The sequence below is a fragment of the Halichoeres trimaculatus genome, unplaced genomic scaffold, assembly GCF_033239565.1.
Source record: "Halichoeres trimaculatus isolate MK-OKI-2021-1 unplaced genomic scaffold, fHalTri1.1 fHalTri1_scaffold_14, whole genome shotgun sequence".
Lineage (NCBI taxonomy): Eukaryota > Metazoa > Chordata > Actinopteri > Labriformes > Labridae > Halichoeres > Halichoeres trimaculatus.
In genome coordinates, this window is record NW_027437192.1 from 34,533,385 (window position 1) to 34,552,446 (window position 19,062).

A 19,062-nucleotide genomic window follows, 5' to 3' on the forward strand; every position below is an offset into this window, starting at 1 on the left:
TGAGGGTCTCTGACTCTGCCTTTTCTGCCCTCCTCAAGGCTGAGACATATGATATAATTTGCCCATGCATAAAAGCCTTGAGAGTTTCCCACAGAATGCATCTAGAGACAACTGGAGAATCATTAGTGTCAAAAAACAAGGAGATCTGCGTGTTTAGGAAATCTTTAAAAGAGGCTTGTGGTAGTAAAGAGGAGTTAAGTCTCCACTGTCTGGAAGGTGGAACACAGCTGGGGAAGTTAATATCTACAGAAACGGGGCGGGGTCCAAGATTACAATGCTATGGTATTCACATGAGTGGATCTCTGATAAAAAAAAAAAAAAAAGTATCCAGGAGAAAGAAATCTATCCGAGAGTAAGAGCCATGGACGTGAAAAAAATGAAAAAACCTTGTCAGATTGATATTTAGCTCTCCACAGATCAAACAAACCCAAATGTGTCATATATATATATATAAAAACATACAACAAAAATGAACCTATATGAATACAACCCTCCGTCCCACCCCCCACCCACCCCTTTTCCCTCATACAAACCAAACACATCCACGTTCTCACTCCCTGCAGGATAACACCTTCTACTTCCATAACTTGCTCTACTTCTAGAGGTCAACCAGATAAACAATGTGTAAAACATACACCACGTTTTAAAGAATGACTTTAAATTGCAGAAAAACAACATTAGTGAAAACCCAAAATAGGCCAATATTAATAAGTTTGCCTCAATCATTTCTCAAGAAAAAAGCCCTCCCAGTGAGTAAACCCTGCTACAACACAAAAAGTAAACAAAGAGAGGCAGTGGGTTTAGAGGAAAACAAGTAGGCTAAATTATCTAAAGAAAATGAAATGAAGAAAAAGGAGGGGGGAAAAGTGCCAGGGAAGGCAACACTCCCCAGATTGAATGAACCCACACCCCCTCCAAAAACAATAACATCACATATGAATGGTTCCCCACAAACATTTCTAGGAAATAAACAAAGTCCCCGGCATAAATGAGTGAAAATGCAACAAGTCTGTGGCCACGGCTCCTGCAGCCTGATCAGAGTAAATACAGTCTATGTGCTTACCCGTTTACATGGATACCATGACCCTGTTGAAGGTGTCCGTAAAATTCACAGCGAGTCCACGGGGCAACAAGCAGCAACAGGAGCCTAAATCCTGATTCAAAAGAGCGGGGATGAAATATGAGGTGTGGGTGACTGCGGGAAACATTGTGCTGCGTCTCAGTCTTTGTCCATCACTCGCTGTAGAATGCCTGTGCCGCCTCCGGAGATTCAAAAGTGAAAGTTCCATCCTCGTATGAAACTTGCAGACGGGCGGGGAAGAGTAGCCTGAATTTGACTCCTTTTTGGTACAGAGCCTGCTTGATTTCACTGAAAGCGGCTTGTTTCTTTGCAGTGATGGCGCTGACGTCCGAGTACACACTGAGCGTTGTTTGCTGGTACTTCAGCTCACTCTGTCTGGCCCAACGAGGCACTTTCTCCCTCTCTTGAAAACGATGAAAGCATATCACAAAGGGCCTGGGTCTGCCTCCCAGTCCAGGTCTGGGGGCTAGGGAGCGATGTGCCCTCTCGAGCTCCCGGGGTCTGGTGAAAATGCCAGCTCTGAGGTTTTCCCGTCCCTTCTCACTGCCCTCGGGGATGTTGATGATCTGGAGGTTGACTCTCCTGACTCTGTTTTCAAGATCCTTGAGGCGGTCTTGCAGAGATTTGTTCTGGGCTTCCAACATCTTTTCCGTCTTTTCTGTACTTGTTATGCGCTCAAAGTTGTCCCCGGCTAGGTTTTCTGCAGCAGTGAGGCAGCCATTAAATTGATCCACTGTCTCCCAAAGCTGGTCAACAGAGGACTGTAGTGGCTGGATTAAAGTTGCCATGTCCTTCAGCAGCGAAGCTCTTTGTTTCTCCAGCTCAGAAATCAACAGGCTCGTAGATAAAAGGTCGGGCTGTTTTGCGCCAGGACCAGAAGCCTCCTGATCTGCATTTGTCATTTTAGCTAGTTTGCCAGCGACAGCAGTGACACCACGAGTAACAGGACAGCCTGCAGAGCTCGCTTTGGTTTTAGACATTTTACCAGGTTTCGAGTTTAAACTGTAATTCGTCACTTTGCCAAACTGATTGTGGCGTTTACAGGGATATATTAAAAGTTCTGTCGGGAGACCTCTTCTGAGCAGATACCTCCTATGTCGCCATAACCGGAAGTGATAATCTCAGCGATTTCTTTTTCACAAAAAACACACATTTAAGGTTCTGATAGCTCTCGTCTCATGTCACGGTGGGTGGGGCAGCAATTTCATTCCACTTTTCAGGCTAAGGCCAGGGGGGTCTTGGTCCTCATCAATCATAACATCCCAAAGATCACAGCCATTTAGTCTTCAACGGGGTACTCGTCAGGGTTGTCCCCCTGAGCTCACTCCTTTTTTAACCTTGCTTTGGCACCTCTGGCTATTGCTCTGCGAAGCTGTCCAGAAGTTAATGTTATCTAGACAGATGGGGTCGAACATGGGTCCCTTTACACAGATGACCTGTTGGTCTTTTTAACGTATCCAGACACATTCTTACCCTCCATGTTGTCATTGTTTTCTCACTTCGGTCAGTTTTCAGGATACAAACTAAACCTTCACAAAAGTATTTTTTTTTCCAGTAAATGAAGTTGCTTCTACTGCAGATCTCTCAAATCTTTCTTTTAAAGTTGTCAAAGGCTAATTTACCTACCTAGGCATTACAGTCACAAGCAAATATAAGGATCTTTACAAAAAAAAGGTTTTTCTTTGCTAAACAAAGTCAAACAAGGTCTGGTGCAGTGGTCACCTCTATCTACATCCCTTGAGGGCAGAATCAATTCTATCACAATGTCCATTCTGCCTAAATGTCTATACCTTTTCAATCACTTCCAGTTTTTAGACCAAAATCTTTCTTTGATCTGTTAGACTCAGTTCTCTCATCCTGTATTTGGAGAGGTAAGCGCGAATCAACAAAGTTCATCTTCAGAGATCCAAAAACAACAGGGGCTTGGCTCTGCCTAAGTTTGGACTGTATTACTGGACAGCTAACATAAGATGTCTTACTTTTTGGACTTTTTTTATGATCAGAAAGGACATCCAAGGTGGGTGGATATGGAGCTGAACTGTGTCAAAAATCTCTATTTTCTAGCCTTGCTTAGATCCTCTCTACCTGTCCCTCCACATATTTCATTTATAAATCCTGTAGTAAAACAGTCTTTGAAAATATCGGCTCGGTTTAGAAAACACTTTAAATTACTTAGTTTCTCCCGCTCTAGTCCCATCCTTTCTAACCCTGTTTTCCCACCTTCACTATTTGATCCTGCCTTTCAGGAATGGCACAGACAAGGAAACAGACATTTAAGAGATTTGTTTATTGACTACTATTTTGCATCTTTCAAACAACTATCCACAAAATTCAAGTTGTCAAAAACTCACTTTTTTCAGGTGCTTGCTGATAGATTATAGATATATTATCCACCCTCAGGTGCAAAGCTTCCCTGTAGCATCTGATACAAACTTTGTTGATGATGTGCTTCAACTGCATCCAACAAGCAAAGGGCTTCTCTCTAAAATATACAATAAGCTGATGGTTATAAGACAGGATCCCTTAGACAAAATTTAGGTTGCCAAGGAGCGGAACCTGAACTTCACACTATCAGAAAATCAGTGGGAAACAATCCTCCGGCTGGTTAACTCAACATCTTTCTGTGCACGTCACTACCTTCTACAGTTTAAAGTTGTTCACAGAGCCCACATATGAATATCTTAACTATCTTGCTTCCTGAGGTGGATCCCCTTTGTGATAAATGTAGATATTATCACATGTTCTGGGCATGCCCCAGTATTGAAAACATTTGGAGAGAAGTCTTTCAAACTTTATCACAAATCCTGAACATAACCTTGGAACCTAATCCTATGGTGGCTATTTTTGGTACTACAGAGGAGGAGATAAACCTCACTCCTCTAAAATGTCAAACTTTGTCGTTTGCCTCTCTCCTGGCCAGGCGTGCAATGCTTCTGAGGTGGAGGGATTCAACCCCGCCCACCCACAGTCAATGGCTGAAAGACCTTGTGTCCTGTTTAGACATTGAGAAGATCCGCTACTCAATTGCCGGCTGTAACAAAAAATTCGAAAAGATATGGGGACCTTTCCCCGACCACATTCAGAAACTCCTATAATTTTAAACCAGCGCCCTCCTCCTCTTATCTTTTTATCTCTTAATTTATACATCTTTGATGTATCATCAGCCCAATTTTGATACTTCTGTGCTTTTTTCTGTTTCTTCTTTACTGGTCTAGACACACGGTGAATCATTTAATTGTACTTCCATTTCACAATGTTTTTTTTTTCTTTTTTTTGCTGTAGTTGTTGTTTATTCTGCAACTATTTTTTTTTTTCAGGGTTTGTGAGGCCCTAATTCCAGCTTTTATTTCCCCCTTAACTCCAGAATTTGGTTTTCAAGCACAGTGCCATAAATCTCCGGCAGTACAGGGTTTCATGGGAAAGAGGGAGGGGGTTGTTATTTGTTTTCTGCATCTTTCTCCCATTCCAAGAATGTACTGTATTATATTTTAGAAGTATGTAAAAAAAAGGACCAATAAAAAGATTGCTGAGCAAAAATCCTCACTCTGCAGCAGTTGGCGATGATGTCACACACTGATTAGAAGTTCAGTGCAGCTTGTCATGCGACTCCCTGAAGGAAGGAAAATGCTACGTTTTTCACACAAACATATTATAAAGGGATGGAACCTTGAGGTGAAATGGGCATGAGGGGACCAGCGACAGTGTGAGGACCTGATCAATGCTGCAGCTTTAATTAACACTTAAAGATGCTATAGGGAGGATCTGTTTTTGGAATGCTTTGCCACCTTCTTGCCCAGAGTCTCACAAACACTGTCATAAATGACTTCTAGCAAGGTGTGTGTTTTGGAATTACATTGAGATTGAATCAAAACAAATTTTCTTTGTTCAAGAAAACTTTTTACGTGAAACAACATGCCGAGGTAAAGTATTTATCAGTACAGTTAAGTAGCGCTACAGTTTGAAACATGACATCAAGCAAACATTGTATTAGCCGGCTATATGTAGTGCTATCGGCAGCCTAGTGCTCCGATGTATCTGTAGGCTAACATTGCAACAAGGAAACACTGTCAATTTGTAAGCAGTTTAGTAGCGGTCTATATTTAGTGTAGCTAGTAGTTCCGTGCTCTAAGCCATGTCTGTAATGTGTAACATTAGTAAATCCTGGTTATGTCCTGTCAGTCATCTACCAAGCAGAGCTAACATAACCCCACTCTTCATTTTAGTGATAGACTCTCAAGTTTGAACAGACCACTGCAGAATAACTGCTGAGTTGGAATGAACATTATCACAAAAGGATTAGCCCCTGTGTTAGCCTGTAGCTCATGCTCTTTCTCTCTCCTGTTTCTCTTTCTTATGCTCTTTTGTCCCTTTTCTGTCTGACAGTCAGGTCCCAGTGTCCACAATCACGACAAATCACAGACATTGTTTTCAGCAGGGAAAAACACAGATCGTTTTTCTCTCTACTGAACTTCATCAGGTGGTGTGGTGTTGTCATAGAGACTTAGTAAATCAATTCAGTCCTGCTTGACCTGAGAAGTAGCATTTTAATACAACCAGTAAACTATAATATTGGTGCTGATAATCTTATTTTAAAGTGTGGATTACAATCAGGTGTTTACTTAGAAGGGAATCTTTTTCAAGATCACTTTAAAAGTCCTCACAGCCCCTTTAAATTAAGTGTTATGAAAATGGACCTGTGAGCAGAACTGGGTTTCCGTTATCCAGTAATTACCGGACTTTGACCAGTAAAATCTTCCAAAGTCCGACATGTTTTAACACCACCAGTCAAAATGTCCGGTGAAAACAACATTACAGCCGGAGACACATGTTGAAACAGGCGAAACTTAAAGACTTTTTTACTAAACAAAATAGTTCAGAGGAGAAAGATGGTGGTGAGGCTTAAATCCCGGAGGCTGCAGCAGATGATGTCTTGCCTCCTGCCGAGAAGAAAAGGAAAAGTTGGTCGTTTCGGACCGAATGGAAGCTTCTGCTGTACAATATTTATTTTAGTTAACCAGTTGAGTCAGTTGATGGCACTCATTTTATTTGATACAGCCTCTGCTTTAAAGTAAGGTTTTATAAATTTACATGCTTTGATATATTATTATATGTACGTTGTATCATTTTAAGTCTGCCCCTTAACGTCAACGTGAGGATCCATGTAAACTTAAGGGCATCACCTTAACAGCACCAAATTAGTTGCCTTAACGAATTTCGTTAGTAAATAATGTGAAGACTTGTAAAATATAACTTCCATGAGGCTATTCACTCCTGCAGTGACAGATCACCCTCTAGAGCCCAAATGTCATAGTCGCTGTCGAGGTTTGGATCCTAACTGTCACTATTCAGGAGCTGTCCACAGGACTCCGCTGTTGGACTCCTCATTATCCACTGACGCACAGTGCAGGGTTTTATAATCAGTTTCTGTAAACAGTCCACTCAGGTTGTTACACAACTTTACTTTGAAGAAAGAACAAATGTTTCTAGGACCAAATTATTTATGTTTTTAAATCGCTTTGTCACGTATAGCAATAAAGATTACATCGACTGAAAATACACCCCCACTTATTAACAGGAATAGATTTTGTTTTACAGGCTTGCTTTGCAGGTGAGTAGACTTTATATACAAGTACTGATCTTTGGGCATATCTTTGAATATGAATTCCCCTACCTACAATTGAAATATAGTCCGCAGGCCAGGGTGGGGCCCTTTGAAAAGTACACCCCCTCCAGCAGAAGCTGCGGGGGCGTAATTTGCAGTATTTATGCTCAATAAATTTAATATTTGACCAGGAAATCAAACGTTTGTCCGGTAAATTGAAAACCTGCCGGTCACGTTGTCCGGTGCCACTTTTTTATAGAGGAAAACATGGAGCAGAAGTCTTACTCTAGCCCTGTGCTGCTGGATGTTCCCTCAGTCTGAGTGGAGGTGGAGGAAGATGGAGCAGAACCGTTGTCTAAAGACTGTGACACTACAGCTCTGTCAGAAGAGAAGGAGGAGGGAGCGGAAGAGGAGGAAGAGGAGAAAGAGAAGGGAGGAGGGGGGACCTCTGGTGGTGAATCCCTGGAAACTCTCTGCAACACAGACACGCAAATAAAAGCTGAGTCACCGTTTTTATTATGCACTTATAATTAACTAACTTCAATGCACGATGGTAAATTTAGTGCTTCAGACAAAGCTCAAAATCCATCAGCAGGTTAACTTTCTGCAGATGACCTTTGACCTGTTGAATTAGTGTATGACACACACCATAATATAAGACACTATCAGCACTATGTGTGCTAGTGTGTGTGTGTCTGTGTGTGTGTTTAATGTGCTTACCTCCAGCCTGCGGATCAGGGAGTAGGCATCTCTCAGCAGGTTCACAGACAGCTGCAGCCTGATCCTGGCCTCGCTTTGTGCCGCTGGGTCCACATTAATCTGAACATCCACTGAGCTGTTACTCTAAACACACACACACACACACAGCAGATATAAGACTGGACCACTGAACCCTCTCCCATCACACACACTCACTCTCACCTGTATCTGCTGGGGGCCCATGATGTTGACGGGTAAGTTAAACGTCCCCAGCACTGCAACATTTCTGTTGCGGTCTTGTGATGCATGCTGGGAGGAGTTGGAGGCATGGCTGCTGCTGACTCCACTGTCTTCCCACCCAGAGGAAACACCTGCCCCACCTGGACCAGCCATGGAGGCCTGAGGGGGGGCTCGCTCCACCAGGTGGATCACCTTCCCATCTACATCTAATTAGACGGTGTGAAGTTACAGGATTACACATTAACAGAAAGTCCCACTGTGAGTGTGTCACAGTGGGGCTTAGGCTATGTTCACACTGCAGGCCTGAATGCTCAAATCTGATTTCTTTGTTTGGTTGTTCACATTATGTTTTAAATGTGGCCGGTCTGTAAACTGAGATGTTAACAGCTCACAGTCTTGAAGTGACCAGCATGCTTGGTTGAACATAAATGACATCACACACACAAAAGTGTTTGGTGTTCACAGAAACAGACATGGCCCAAGCATTATATACATATATGTGGGAGAGGAGTGAGGGAAGAAGTTGCAGTTGGTCTATCTTTTCCGTCATCCTTTAAAAATCAACAGAGGAACTTTCCTCCAGCTTTTGTTGAACAAACCCAATAGCCTGTTAGCTTTTATACCACCGTTACCAGTGTGTACCAGTGCCTCCGTGCCGGGGCATGTCCAGACTTTCAGAATGGGGTGTCACAATGAGGGTAGTGACATCAGTAGGGGTAGCTAGAGTGTTCATACATACAAATTATCACCATTAATCTTCTTTAACTTTACTCTCTAATTTAACAACTATGAGTTACTATGATTGTTTAACTATTTTATTCCAGTGTATGATTTCAGTATAATAATTGGGTATGTGCATTAGCCAGTCTAACAAATTTGAAGTAGTTTTAAATAAAAAAGATAGATCTCAGCATGGCTGCAAACTTTGTCACTAGACAAGGGCTTACCTAAGGTTTCAAAATTCCTGGGAATATTTTTCTTTTTTTACAAACATATAGCCCACTAAAAAGCCCCTGAGGAGACATGGAGAGGAAAAAAAAATCTCTCAGGAGCTCGTAAAACTTTCTTGATATCTCGCAAAAGTATCTCTGGATATAGCAAAACTATTTGAGATGTTGCAAAAGTATCTCAGGATCTCACAAAACTAATGGGAGAGCTTGCAAATGTTAGCCAAGTGGTGATAAGCCATATCCCACATGGTAAGTGACCATACCATGGTGTGACATGGTACGAAAAAAAACAATAACAGCAGCCGGGCTTTTTGCAGTCATGAAATAGTTCTAAAACACAGGAAGGATGTCACCATGTGTCATTCATGTGTTTTAGACTGATCTCACCCAACACTTGCACACATTTCTGGTTTCACTGAGGCCAAAAATACCTCATGCATGGTCATGCGCTCACACTTTCATATACCATTCTAGCTCCAAAACAATATGTAATTTATATAATAAACATGGTACATGCTTCGCTCATAGTCCATGACATAATACATGGGAGAGAGTTGCTCTTTGCAAAGCCCAAGACCCCAATCAGTATATGAGAACATGTTAAAGTACCCGCGTGTATGAGGGAGAGAGAGAGAGAAAGAGGGTGAGAGAGGGAAGTTTGTGTGTGAGAGAGAGAGAGAGAGAGAGAGAGAGAGAGGGTGAGAGAGGGAAGTTTGTGTGTGTGTGTGTGTGTGTGTGTGAGAGAGAGAGAGAGAGAGAGAGAAAGAGAGAGCTAGGATGAGAAAGGGAAAGAGAGTTTGTGGTTGGTGAGGCAGTTTGTCCTGACTGTATGTGTGTATTTTGTACTTGAGATGTTTTAGCCATATTAACCCTGTGTGTGTGTCTGTGTCTTTCTGTGTGTCTGTGTGTGTGCATGAGGGAGAGGGAGATGGAGTGTGTTGTTGGTTAGGCAGTTTGTCCTGACTCTGTTTATGTGAGTACTTGTGTGAGTACTTGAGATGCTGTAGCCAGGTGCACACCGTGTGTGTGTTTGGTTGATGAGACGGGTAAGCTGTGTGGTTACCATTGTGATGATGATAATGCTTCAAGGTGTGATGATGCATCGACGGGACTTTGGAACTCTTGGTCTGAGTGATCCCCAGCACTAAAGCAGGAGTAATGGGTTGGCAAGGGTCCAAAAACCCAGCATTTGTGTTGAGACTGTAGGGGCTATCAGAAAAACAATAACGTGACAATCTGAAGACTCTAATGAACACTGTGGTGTGTTTCACAAGTCGGTACAGAGAGAATTATGGGCAGGATGGCAATCTACAAACATAGTTACAAATGGAGATCAGGAGAAAGTAGGTCAGATATAATATAGAATATACATAGAAAGATATATAGAAAGAAAATGTGAAATTAAATTGCTAAAAGCAGTAAAACATGCTGAAAATGTGGCATGGAAAAAAAAAAGTGAAGATATGTAACATTGGTAGAAATTATGGTTCAAGTGTCAGCGGAAGAAGTAAAAGAAGTGTAAATAGTATTAGTAGTACAACAATAAAGTGCTGGGAATAGCAAAGCAAGCAGAGTGAGTTAAAGTAGGAGTTACGGTTCAAAAAGTGAAGTCATCATCGGCATCGCAGTCTCGTGAGACCATTGATCCCTTGTGCCTCGGGGTTAGGAGTCCAGGCAGCGTCTCCTGTGGCTGTGGAGGCCAATGCGTGAGAGGCAGACTCGGCCACAGATGTCATAGGTGTAGGTCGGTCCCGTGTGTGCTACCACCGCTGCATCATCAGCAAACAGCATGTCCCGGATGACAAGTGGCCTGACCTTTGTTTTTGCTTTAAGAAGGGGCAGGATTGAAGAGGTTGCCATCTGTCCTTGTGTGAAGATAGCAGAAGTGAAAAGAAGATCCCAAATAGGGTGGGGGCTAGCACGCATCCCTGCTTGACACCACAACTTGTTTTAAAGGGGTCTGAGGTTGACCCATCAAACTGGATGGTGCCTTGCATGTCAGTGTGAAAGGACTGAAGGATGCGGAGGAGTTTGGGAGGGCAGCCTATCCGTTCGACCAGTTGAAAGAGGCCACTCCTGCTCACAAGGTCGAAAGCTTTGGTTAGGTCTATGAATGCTATGTAGAGTGGCTTTCTCTGCTCTCTGCATTTCTCCTGCAACTGCCTCAGAGAGAAGGTCATGTCAACAGTAGATCTTGCGGCTCTGAACCCTGCCTGCGACTCTGAGTATATTTTCTCAGCGAGAACCTGGAGTCTGTTCAGTACGACTCTGGCAAAGAGTTTACCAGTAGTGCTGAGAAGAGAGATACCACGTTAGTTGTTGCAGTCACTCCTGTCTCCTTTGTTCTTATACAGGGTTATGATGGTGGCATCCCTCATGTCCTGTGGGACAGCACCTTCGCTCCAGCACAGACAGAGGAGCTTATGGAGATGGTGAAGGAGAGAAGGCTTCCCAAACTTTAAGATTTCGGATGCAATTCCGTCATTACCAGGTGCTTTGCTGCAGGCTAAGCTGTCCATAGCCTTGCTTAGTTCCTCAACTGATGGTTCTGTGTCAAGTACTTCCATTAGAAGTACAGAGAGCAGAGCTACAGAGCAGAGCTACAGAGCAGAGCTACAGAGCAGAGCTACAGAGCAGAGCTACAGAGCACTGTCCACGATTGCTTTTCATTCATTATCTACTAGACATCTATACATCTAATCCTAGACATCTAATCACCGCCTGCCAGCTTGTTTTTCAGCAAGCTAAGGCTAGTTGTGTCCACGATTGCTTTCATTCATTCATCGAGCCGGGCTCAAATCTAGACACCTATTCGCCGGCTAACCACACGCTGGCTCCTAGCTGTTAAGGCTAGTCGTTACACAGCCCTGGAAGATCGACTGGAGTACCTTGATACCCCCAGGCCCCAAACATCCAGGACATCGACTATCAGCAGCGGGCCCTGTTACTGGGGCCCCCGCCGGTGCTACATTTGGCCGCAAGCCCAACAAAGACATCAGACGGAGCTCCGAAGACTCCAAACCCATGGCTCCACTTACCTCCCCATCCTGTGACTCCTGCTCCCGCCTGGCCGGCAAAATCCTGGAACTCGAAGGACGGATCTCCACACTCTACAAAATCCAGGAAGCCGAACGTCTCATGGACACAATCACCTTTAATCCACCTCACATCGAGACCCCCGCTTCCCCACCGGACCGTCCAGCTGCTACTGCCTCTTCTTCGCCCTCCTTTCAGCCCGAATCCTGGACACGGCTCGGGGCTAAGCCTAAGTACCTCGTCAGCTCCACTCCATCCCAGCACGGACTCCATTCTTCGCCCGCTGCTGACAGCGGGAACGGGGCGCGGTGCTCCCGCAACTCCTCTCACTTTGGCATCACATTGGAAAATAAATACGACATCCTCGCCCTTAACGACTTTCCTCCTCTCCCCACTGTCTCCCGAATGACCCCACCATCATCTGGGATCCTTTCGACGGCCGTCCCTGTTCACTCCACCCGCCCCAGAAGACGCCGCTCCACACTGCAGTTCACACCCGCGCCGCCTCGGACAGCCTCTCCCCCGTCCATTCCGCTGCCTGTTGCAACCTCCTCCTCACCGTCCTCCGCCCCTCCGTCCAGGCCTGAAAGCCGTCGGTCATCTCCCCAACCGCTTTTTCCTCCTACCACTCTCATAGTGGGCGACTCCATTATCAGACGCGTACGCTTTTTCAACGCCGTCACACACTGTGTCCCCGGAGCCACGGTCCCTGACATCCTCTCCCGGCTCCCAGCTCTGTTGAAGTCTGTCCCATCTTCTGTCCTCACAATTACAGTTCACATTGGAACAAACGACACGGCGCTAAGCCACTCAGAGTTGACAAAGATGGACTTTGAAAGACTTTTTAGCGCTTTAAAAAGCTGCGGCTTGCGCGTCTTCATTAGCGGTCCCACCCCCACACTCGGTCGCGGATCACAGCGCTTCAGCAGACTCCTCAGTCTTCACACCTGGCTCCAATCTACCTGCATTTCCCACCAAATAGCCTTTATTGATAACTTTAATCTTTTCTGGAACCGGCACACACTCTTCAGTTCAGATGGCATCCACCATTCCATACTGGGCACCCGCATTTTCACTGCTAATATGCAACATGCTGTTCACTCAATTGCACCTGCGTGACTGTTTACGTTCCCCCCACACGCCCCTCCCCCGCCCCCTTCTTCTACTCCGCTATCACCACCACCAAGCACTGCTCTTCGCGAGAGCTCCCCCCTCCGGCCTCCTATGTCATTACAACTAATGTCATTATTTTCTCATCCCATTCCCGTCATCTCAGAGGAAAACATTATAAGACCTTTCCAGAAAGGAAAACGAGCTAAACGTGGAGTCGACTTTAGTGTACTCCGGCCTCTGCAGTCCACACACCCACCAAACCTCAAAATAGAACTGTTTAACACCCAATCTCTCACAAATAAATCCTGTCTTATACATGACCACATCTTAGAAAAAAACATTGATGTAATGTGTCTGACTGAAACCTGGCATCAGCCAGAAACCTACTCTGTTTTAAATGAAGCCTGTCCTCCCGGTTACAGCTACCTAGAAAGAGCCCGCAGCACTGGTCGTGGCGGCGGCCTAGCTGTAATACACTGCAGTAACCTGAAATTGACCCCCCCTGTCTCTGCCTGAATTATCCACCTTTGAATGCCTCGCCTTCAAATGCAACCCCCCTTTTCCTGTGACTGCTCTTCTAATTTACCGGCCACCCAAACCCAACCCAGCATTTTTCTCTGAAATAAATGAGCTTCTCACCTCTCTCTGTGCCACATGTGCAAATATCATTATACTTGGAGATCTGAATATTCATGTGGACATCCCCTCCTGTCACCTTGCAGCTGAATTCCTTCAATTACTGGACTGTCTTCATCTCAAACAACATGTTGATGTCCCCACACACAACAGAGGTCACACGCTTGACCTTATAATCACCAACTTTGCCCCCATCATAAATCTGTTGGCATATGATATAGGAGTGTCAGATCACAGAATAATCTCACTGGAGTTGAAATTGTCCCAACACACCAAGCCAAAACGCCAAATTCACTTCAGAAACATAAAAAACATCAACCCAGACACCATGACTTCTGACCTCCTGCAAATCCCCCCTGTAAATTTCACATCCACTACTGACGCAGTTGACTTCTACAATAACACCCTGAGCAGAATCCTGGACCTCCATGCCCCCATCAAATCACGAACAGTCACCTTCTCACGCTCTGCCCCCTGGTTCACTTCAGAGCTTCGGACCATGAAAGCAGCCGGGCGTGTACTGGAGCGGCGAGCTGCACATTCTGGACTCACTGTTCATAGACAAGCCTATCGACAACACCAAAAAGCCTATTCAAAGTCACTGAAACTAGCACGGTCACAATTCTACTCCAATATCATCAGTAAAAATCCTGGTAACTCAAAGCAGCTTTTCTCCACCATAAACCATCTCCTCAAGCCACAGACTCTCCCAAACATCAACACCACAAAAGAGCAGTGCAACAGTTTCATTTCTTTCTTCAGAACGAAAACTGATACCATCCGCTCCCTTCTCTCCAGCTCCCCTCCTATAACTTCTCCTACTGCTGACCCACAGATTAGAACTCTCCAGCCACTTTCCTCCTTTACAGATACCTCTGAACAAGAGGTTGAGGACATCATCCGCAGGATGAGACCTTCCACTTGTGCCTTGGACCCTCTTCCGACAGTACTGGTCAAATCAAATATCCATGCTCTAAGCCCATTGATCACCCAAGTCATCAACCACTCACTCCAGGCTGGTCATGTTCCATCTGCTCTTAAAACTGCTGTGATCAGACCCCTTTTAAAAAAAACCACATTAGACCCAGAAATCCTCTCAAACTACAGGCCCATCTCCAACCTCCCGTTCCTGTCCAAAGTACTGGAAAAAGTAGTTGCTGCCCATCTCCAGGACCATCTAAACTCAAACTCCATCTTTGAAAAATTTCAGTCCGGTTTCCGTTCTTCCCACAGCACTGAAACAGCTCTGGTCAGAGTCACAAATGACCTACTGATGGCAGCAGATGCCGGCACACCATCACTCCTCATCCTCCTGGATCTCTCCACCGCTTTTGACACGGTCGACCACAACATCCTCCTTCAGCGCCTCCACCACACCGTAGGACTCTCTGACTCTGCCCTGAGCTGGTTCAAATCTTACCTGTCTGGAAGAAAAGAGTATGTTTCTCTGGGGGATGCAAAATCTGAGACACACACCGTCACCTGTGGTGTCCCTCAAGGGTCAATTCTTGGCCCCACCCTTTTCATCCTATACACCCTTCCACTTGGAAGTATCATCAGCCGCCATGGAGTATCATTCCACTGCTATGCTGATGATACACAGCTCTACATTAAGACAGACCCTTTTTCATCTGCAGCCCCACTATCATCATCATCATCTTCATCATCATCATTGGCTCTGAGCACCTGCCTTGAGGAGATAAAGGCGTGGATGTCAAACAACTTCCTGCAGTTAAACAGCTCCAAAACTGAAGCCATTTTAGTTGGCACACCGCACCAGGTCCAGTCATCCAGCATAACCCACATTAACTTCTCTGGTCAGCACATTCCTCTTTATCAACAGTCACCAACCTGGGTGTAAGGTTCGACAGCCACCTTACCTTCCACACTCATATAAAACACATCCATAAGACCCCCTTTCACTTCCTCAGAAACATTGCAAAACTCCATCCTCTACTCAGTCTTTCAGATGCTGAAAAACTGGTCCACGCCTTTGTCTCCTCAAGGCTTGACTACTGCAACGCACTCCTCATCGGGACTCCTAGCAAGGGCCTACAAAAACTCCAGTACATCCAAAACAGCGCCGCTAGGATCCTGATGAGGGTGCAGAAGTACGACCATATAACACCCATCCTTCACTCTCTCCACTGGCTTCCGGTCTCATTTAGGATTCAATACAAACTCTCCCTCCTAACCCACCACAGCATCCATGGAAACGCCCCCCCATACCTAAAAGAACTTCTCAAACCACAAACCTCATCACGCCTCCGCTCTGGTAACAACTACCTCCTTCTGCCCCCCAGGACTAAACTGTGTACAATGGGTGATCGGGCATTTAGCTCAGCCGCTCCTCGCTTGTGGAATGCCCTCCCTGAACACCTGAGGGCTCCACAAACAACAGACTCTTTTAAGAAGGGCCTAAAAACCTTTCTTTTTAAAAAAGCTTTCACTGAAGGCATTTAACCTCTTTGTAATCTTGTTGTTTTTAACCTTGTTTTATTGTCGCACTTTGAGATCGCTTTGATGAAAAGTGCTCTACAAATAAAATTTGTTATTTATTATTATTATTACTGGTTGACGTTCTACATGACAGAGGGCTGCATCAGAGACAGTGTTGTCGCTTGCATAGAGCTTGGAATAGTGTTCCACCCAGTGGTTGAGTTGTTTAGGGAGGTCAGTGATAATTTTCCCGAGGCCGATTTCAGTGGAGCAGTGATGTGATGTGATGGTCCAAGAGCCTTTTTAATGCCGTCATACATGCCTTTGATGTTACCGGAGTCAGCAGCTGATTGGATGTTGCTGCAAAGCTGTAGCCAATAGCTGTTGGCACAGCGACGTGAGGCTTGCTGCAGTTTCTTTAACCGGTGACTGCTGACCTCCCGTGTTTTGCCTCCACTGCACTGTGGAGCTGGAGTTTCCTTTCCAGGGCACAAGGAGCCTGGGCAAGATGTATGGAGGCCCTGTGTTGCCCAAGCAACAGGGCCCCCCTCTCTGCCTTGCTGACGTGACCCAAAGGAATGGGAACCAATACATTTGGCGTCAGTTTGGCTGCAGGAGTTGCGAGACCAGTACTTCATGCACTGAACTGCCTAACGGAGTCCAAGCCGCGTTTTCTGTCAGGGTTTTCTCCCTTAGCCTTTTCCATTCCAGAGGATACCCACAAGGCAGGGGGGGGGCTGTTTGACCCATAGGTAGGGCAGTGGTTGTGAAGTAGTAATAGTGTTAATAGCAAGAATTTGTGTGTGTGTGAGAGAGAGAAAGAGAGAGAGGGAGAGAGAGAGCTGCTGGTGAAGCAGTTTATCCTGACACTGTGGGTGGGTGTCCTTGTGTTAGTACTTGAGACGTTATAGCCAGGTTCACACACTGGGCTCTAATTTCCTAGACCAGGCGCAAGTGCAGGCGCACCTGCCCTTCGCCGCCTTCACTGCGCAGACGGGGCATGACCGGCGCACTATGCAAGTTTCCTGCTGTGCCAAGAGAGGCACAGTCAAGGCGCAGAGGAGCGCGTCCATGCCTCCCTCCGCGCAAATGGCAGAGAGGGAGGAGAAAAGCCGTGAGTGGGTTTAACACAGCCGAGCACTGTCTTCACCAATCAAATGAGCACCCCTCCTCCCCTTTAAATGTGCTGCGGCCGAGGCGCAGCATCTGATTGGTCTGAGTGATCCCCAGCACCTTGGAAACAGTGTGCTGGAAAGACCCGGTGGCGGAGACGGTCAGAGTCGCTGTCCCTGCAGCAGGGGCGCATCGGAGGACACAGCGCGTAACCGTGGGTGGCACAGTTGGATAGTCAGTCAGTGATCGGAAGGTTGCATGGTCAAGCCCAGCTCTGGGCGACACATAGTGATGTGTCCTTGGGCTGGACACTAAACCCCAAATTGCTCCCACTGCTGCTTCAGTGGTGTGTAAACGGCATGAATGTGTTTGATATACTGGTGGATAACCAACATAGAAACCAACATACCACCAGTGAGTGGATGTGTGGGCGAATGGGTGTGACTGGGTGAGTGTGACCTGCGGTGTAAAGCAGCTTTGAGTGGTTGAAGACTACAAAAGCGCTATATAAGCTCAAGTCCATTACCATTTACCAATTACCATTTACCGTGTGGGCCAGCTCCCGGGACAGATGTAATCTGTTCCTTTGTCATTAATAGGAGAACAAAATGAAGAGACAGTTACACAGCTGGCTTATCCATTCAGAATACTTTTGATCCACCTGCACTCCTGGTTTGTCATCACCAAATAGCAGAACCTTTGGTGATATACTGTATACTCTCCCAGTGTCTCCACCTCATCCTCCTTACAATAATGTACTCCATCTTTTTAGATCATGTTAAAAATAAAGACTAAAACAGAGAAATATGGGAAATCACGGGTAAATCCTGAGTGACATACATTTATTTGGTCTCTTTTTTCTTCGTCTTTTCTCTCCTTCTTTTCTTTAAATTAAATTAAATGAGAGAAGCCAGATATATACTCAGTATCAGATGTTGAGGCTGTTTGTTTAATTGTAAGATGTGCATCAAACTTCCAGCTGCCGTCAGGTTAACTTTCCATTATGACAAACGGCTTTAATCTGACAGGAAAATTAATATAGATACAAATGTATATGCTGGTTCAGACAGTTACAATAAATAATGATTGCTGTGATTGTTTATTGCATTAAAATGTGCCTGAAACTCTGGAAACCTGCCTCTGAGGCTTTGTTAACGTGTGCGCACATGTGCGCCAACATGAATCTGCTGACACCTCCCCTGGTGCGCCGTCAACTCCCCCTGGCGCGCCGCCACACCCATCTCTGCCCAGACCGTCTATTAGCGCACGGCGGTGCGCAGCACAAAATTAACACTGCGCAGGGTGCGCCAGGCTTGCCCCCCCCCCGCGCTGCGCCACGAAATTAGAGCCCATTGTTGTGTGTGTGTGTTTGCTTTTATGGGTGGTAAAGACGTGTGTTTCTCTGTCTCTTAATGATCTCATCAGTCAGTTTACACAGATGTGTTGTTACCATGGTGATATTGATGCATCAATGGATGATCTACAAATGATCTACAAATGTAGTTATGAATGGAGCTGAAGTAAAGAAAAAGGTCAGGAATATGGTACTGCAGATTACAGGTGAATGAGGTTTTGGCTCAAATTTTGGCATTTTTCAGCTAAACAGCACACTTGGTTGCTAAAATACTACCTTTACAAGAAGTAGGAGAAGTCAGGGAACGTTTAAATACATTTGTTATTTTTCTCCAGTGAAGATTTTGGAAGTGACAATTTGTTCTAGAAAGTTGTAAGATGTTCCGCACCCTGGCAGCTTTAAAGGGGAAATTTTGTCACAAAAAGTGAAATAGATCAAAAACTTTAAGGGTAAGAGATGAGAAAAGTCATATCACAAGTGTCCAGAAGAAGCTGAATCATTTAAAATTTGATTAAGTAATAACAAACCAAAATCCGTACAGAAGAATAAAAGGAAGAAGAAAAAGAAGTGGGAGAAGGTAAAAGAACAATGTCTTACAATGCTAAATCGGCATTTCAAAATAATAAAGTAGGAGAACAATATGTTGAAATTCTGAGTCATTACCAATGATTGGGGGAAAATGGCTCCAGGGGAGGGGCTTGTTTGAAGCTGAGCCCCTAATTATTGATACGTTAATGTTGTTTTTACTAGAGGCGACCAAGTGGACCATTTAATATCTCTTATTCCGAGGCGTTGCCAA

General features: G+C 45.1%; 1 protein-coding gene across 5 annotated transcripts in view; it reads right to left on the minus strand.

Moving 5' to 3' along the window:
• The window catches only part of bag6l (BCL2 associated athanogene 6, like), a 75,889-nt gene that overhangs the window by 51,628 nt on the left and 5,199 nt on the right, over window positions 1-19,062 (minus strand). For 4 of the 5 annotated variants that reach the window (XM_074687339.1, XM_074687335.1, XM_074687336.1 and 1 more), the window contains exons 4-6: window positions 7,605-7,828; window positions 7,404-7,526; window positions 6,969-7,156 (exon numbers count right to left, since the gene is read on the minus strand). In XM_074687339.1, coding sequence (XP_074543440.1) covers window positions 6,969-7,156; window positions 7,404-7,526; window positions 7,605-7,828 — 535 coding nt within the window. The remainder of the gene's footprint in view (window positions 1-6,968; window positions 7,157-7,403; window positions 7,527-7,604; window positions 7,829-19,062) is intronic. The other variant, XM_074687337.1, reaches the window with a different exon arrangement.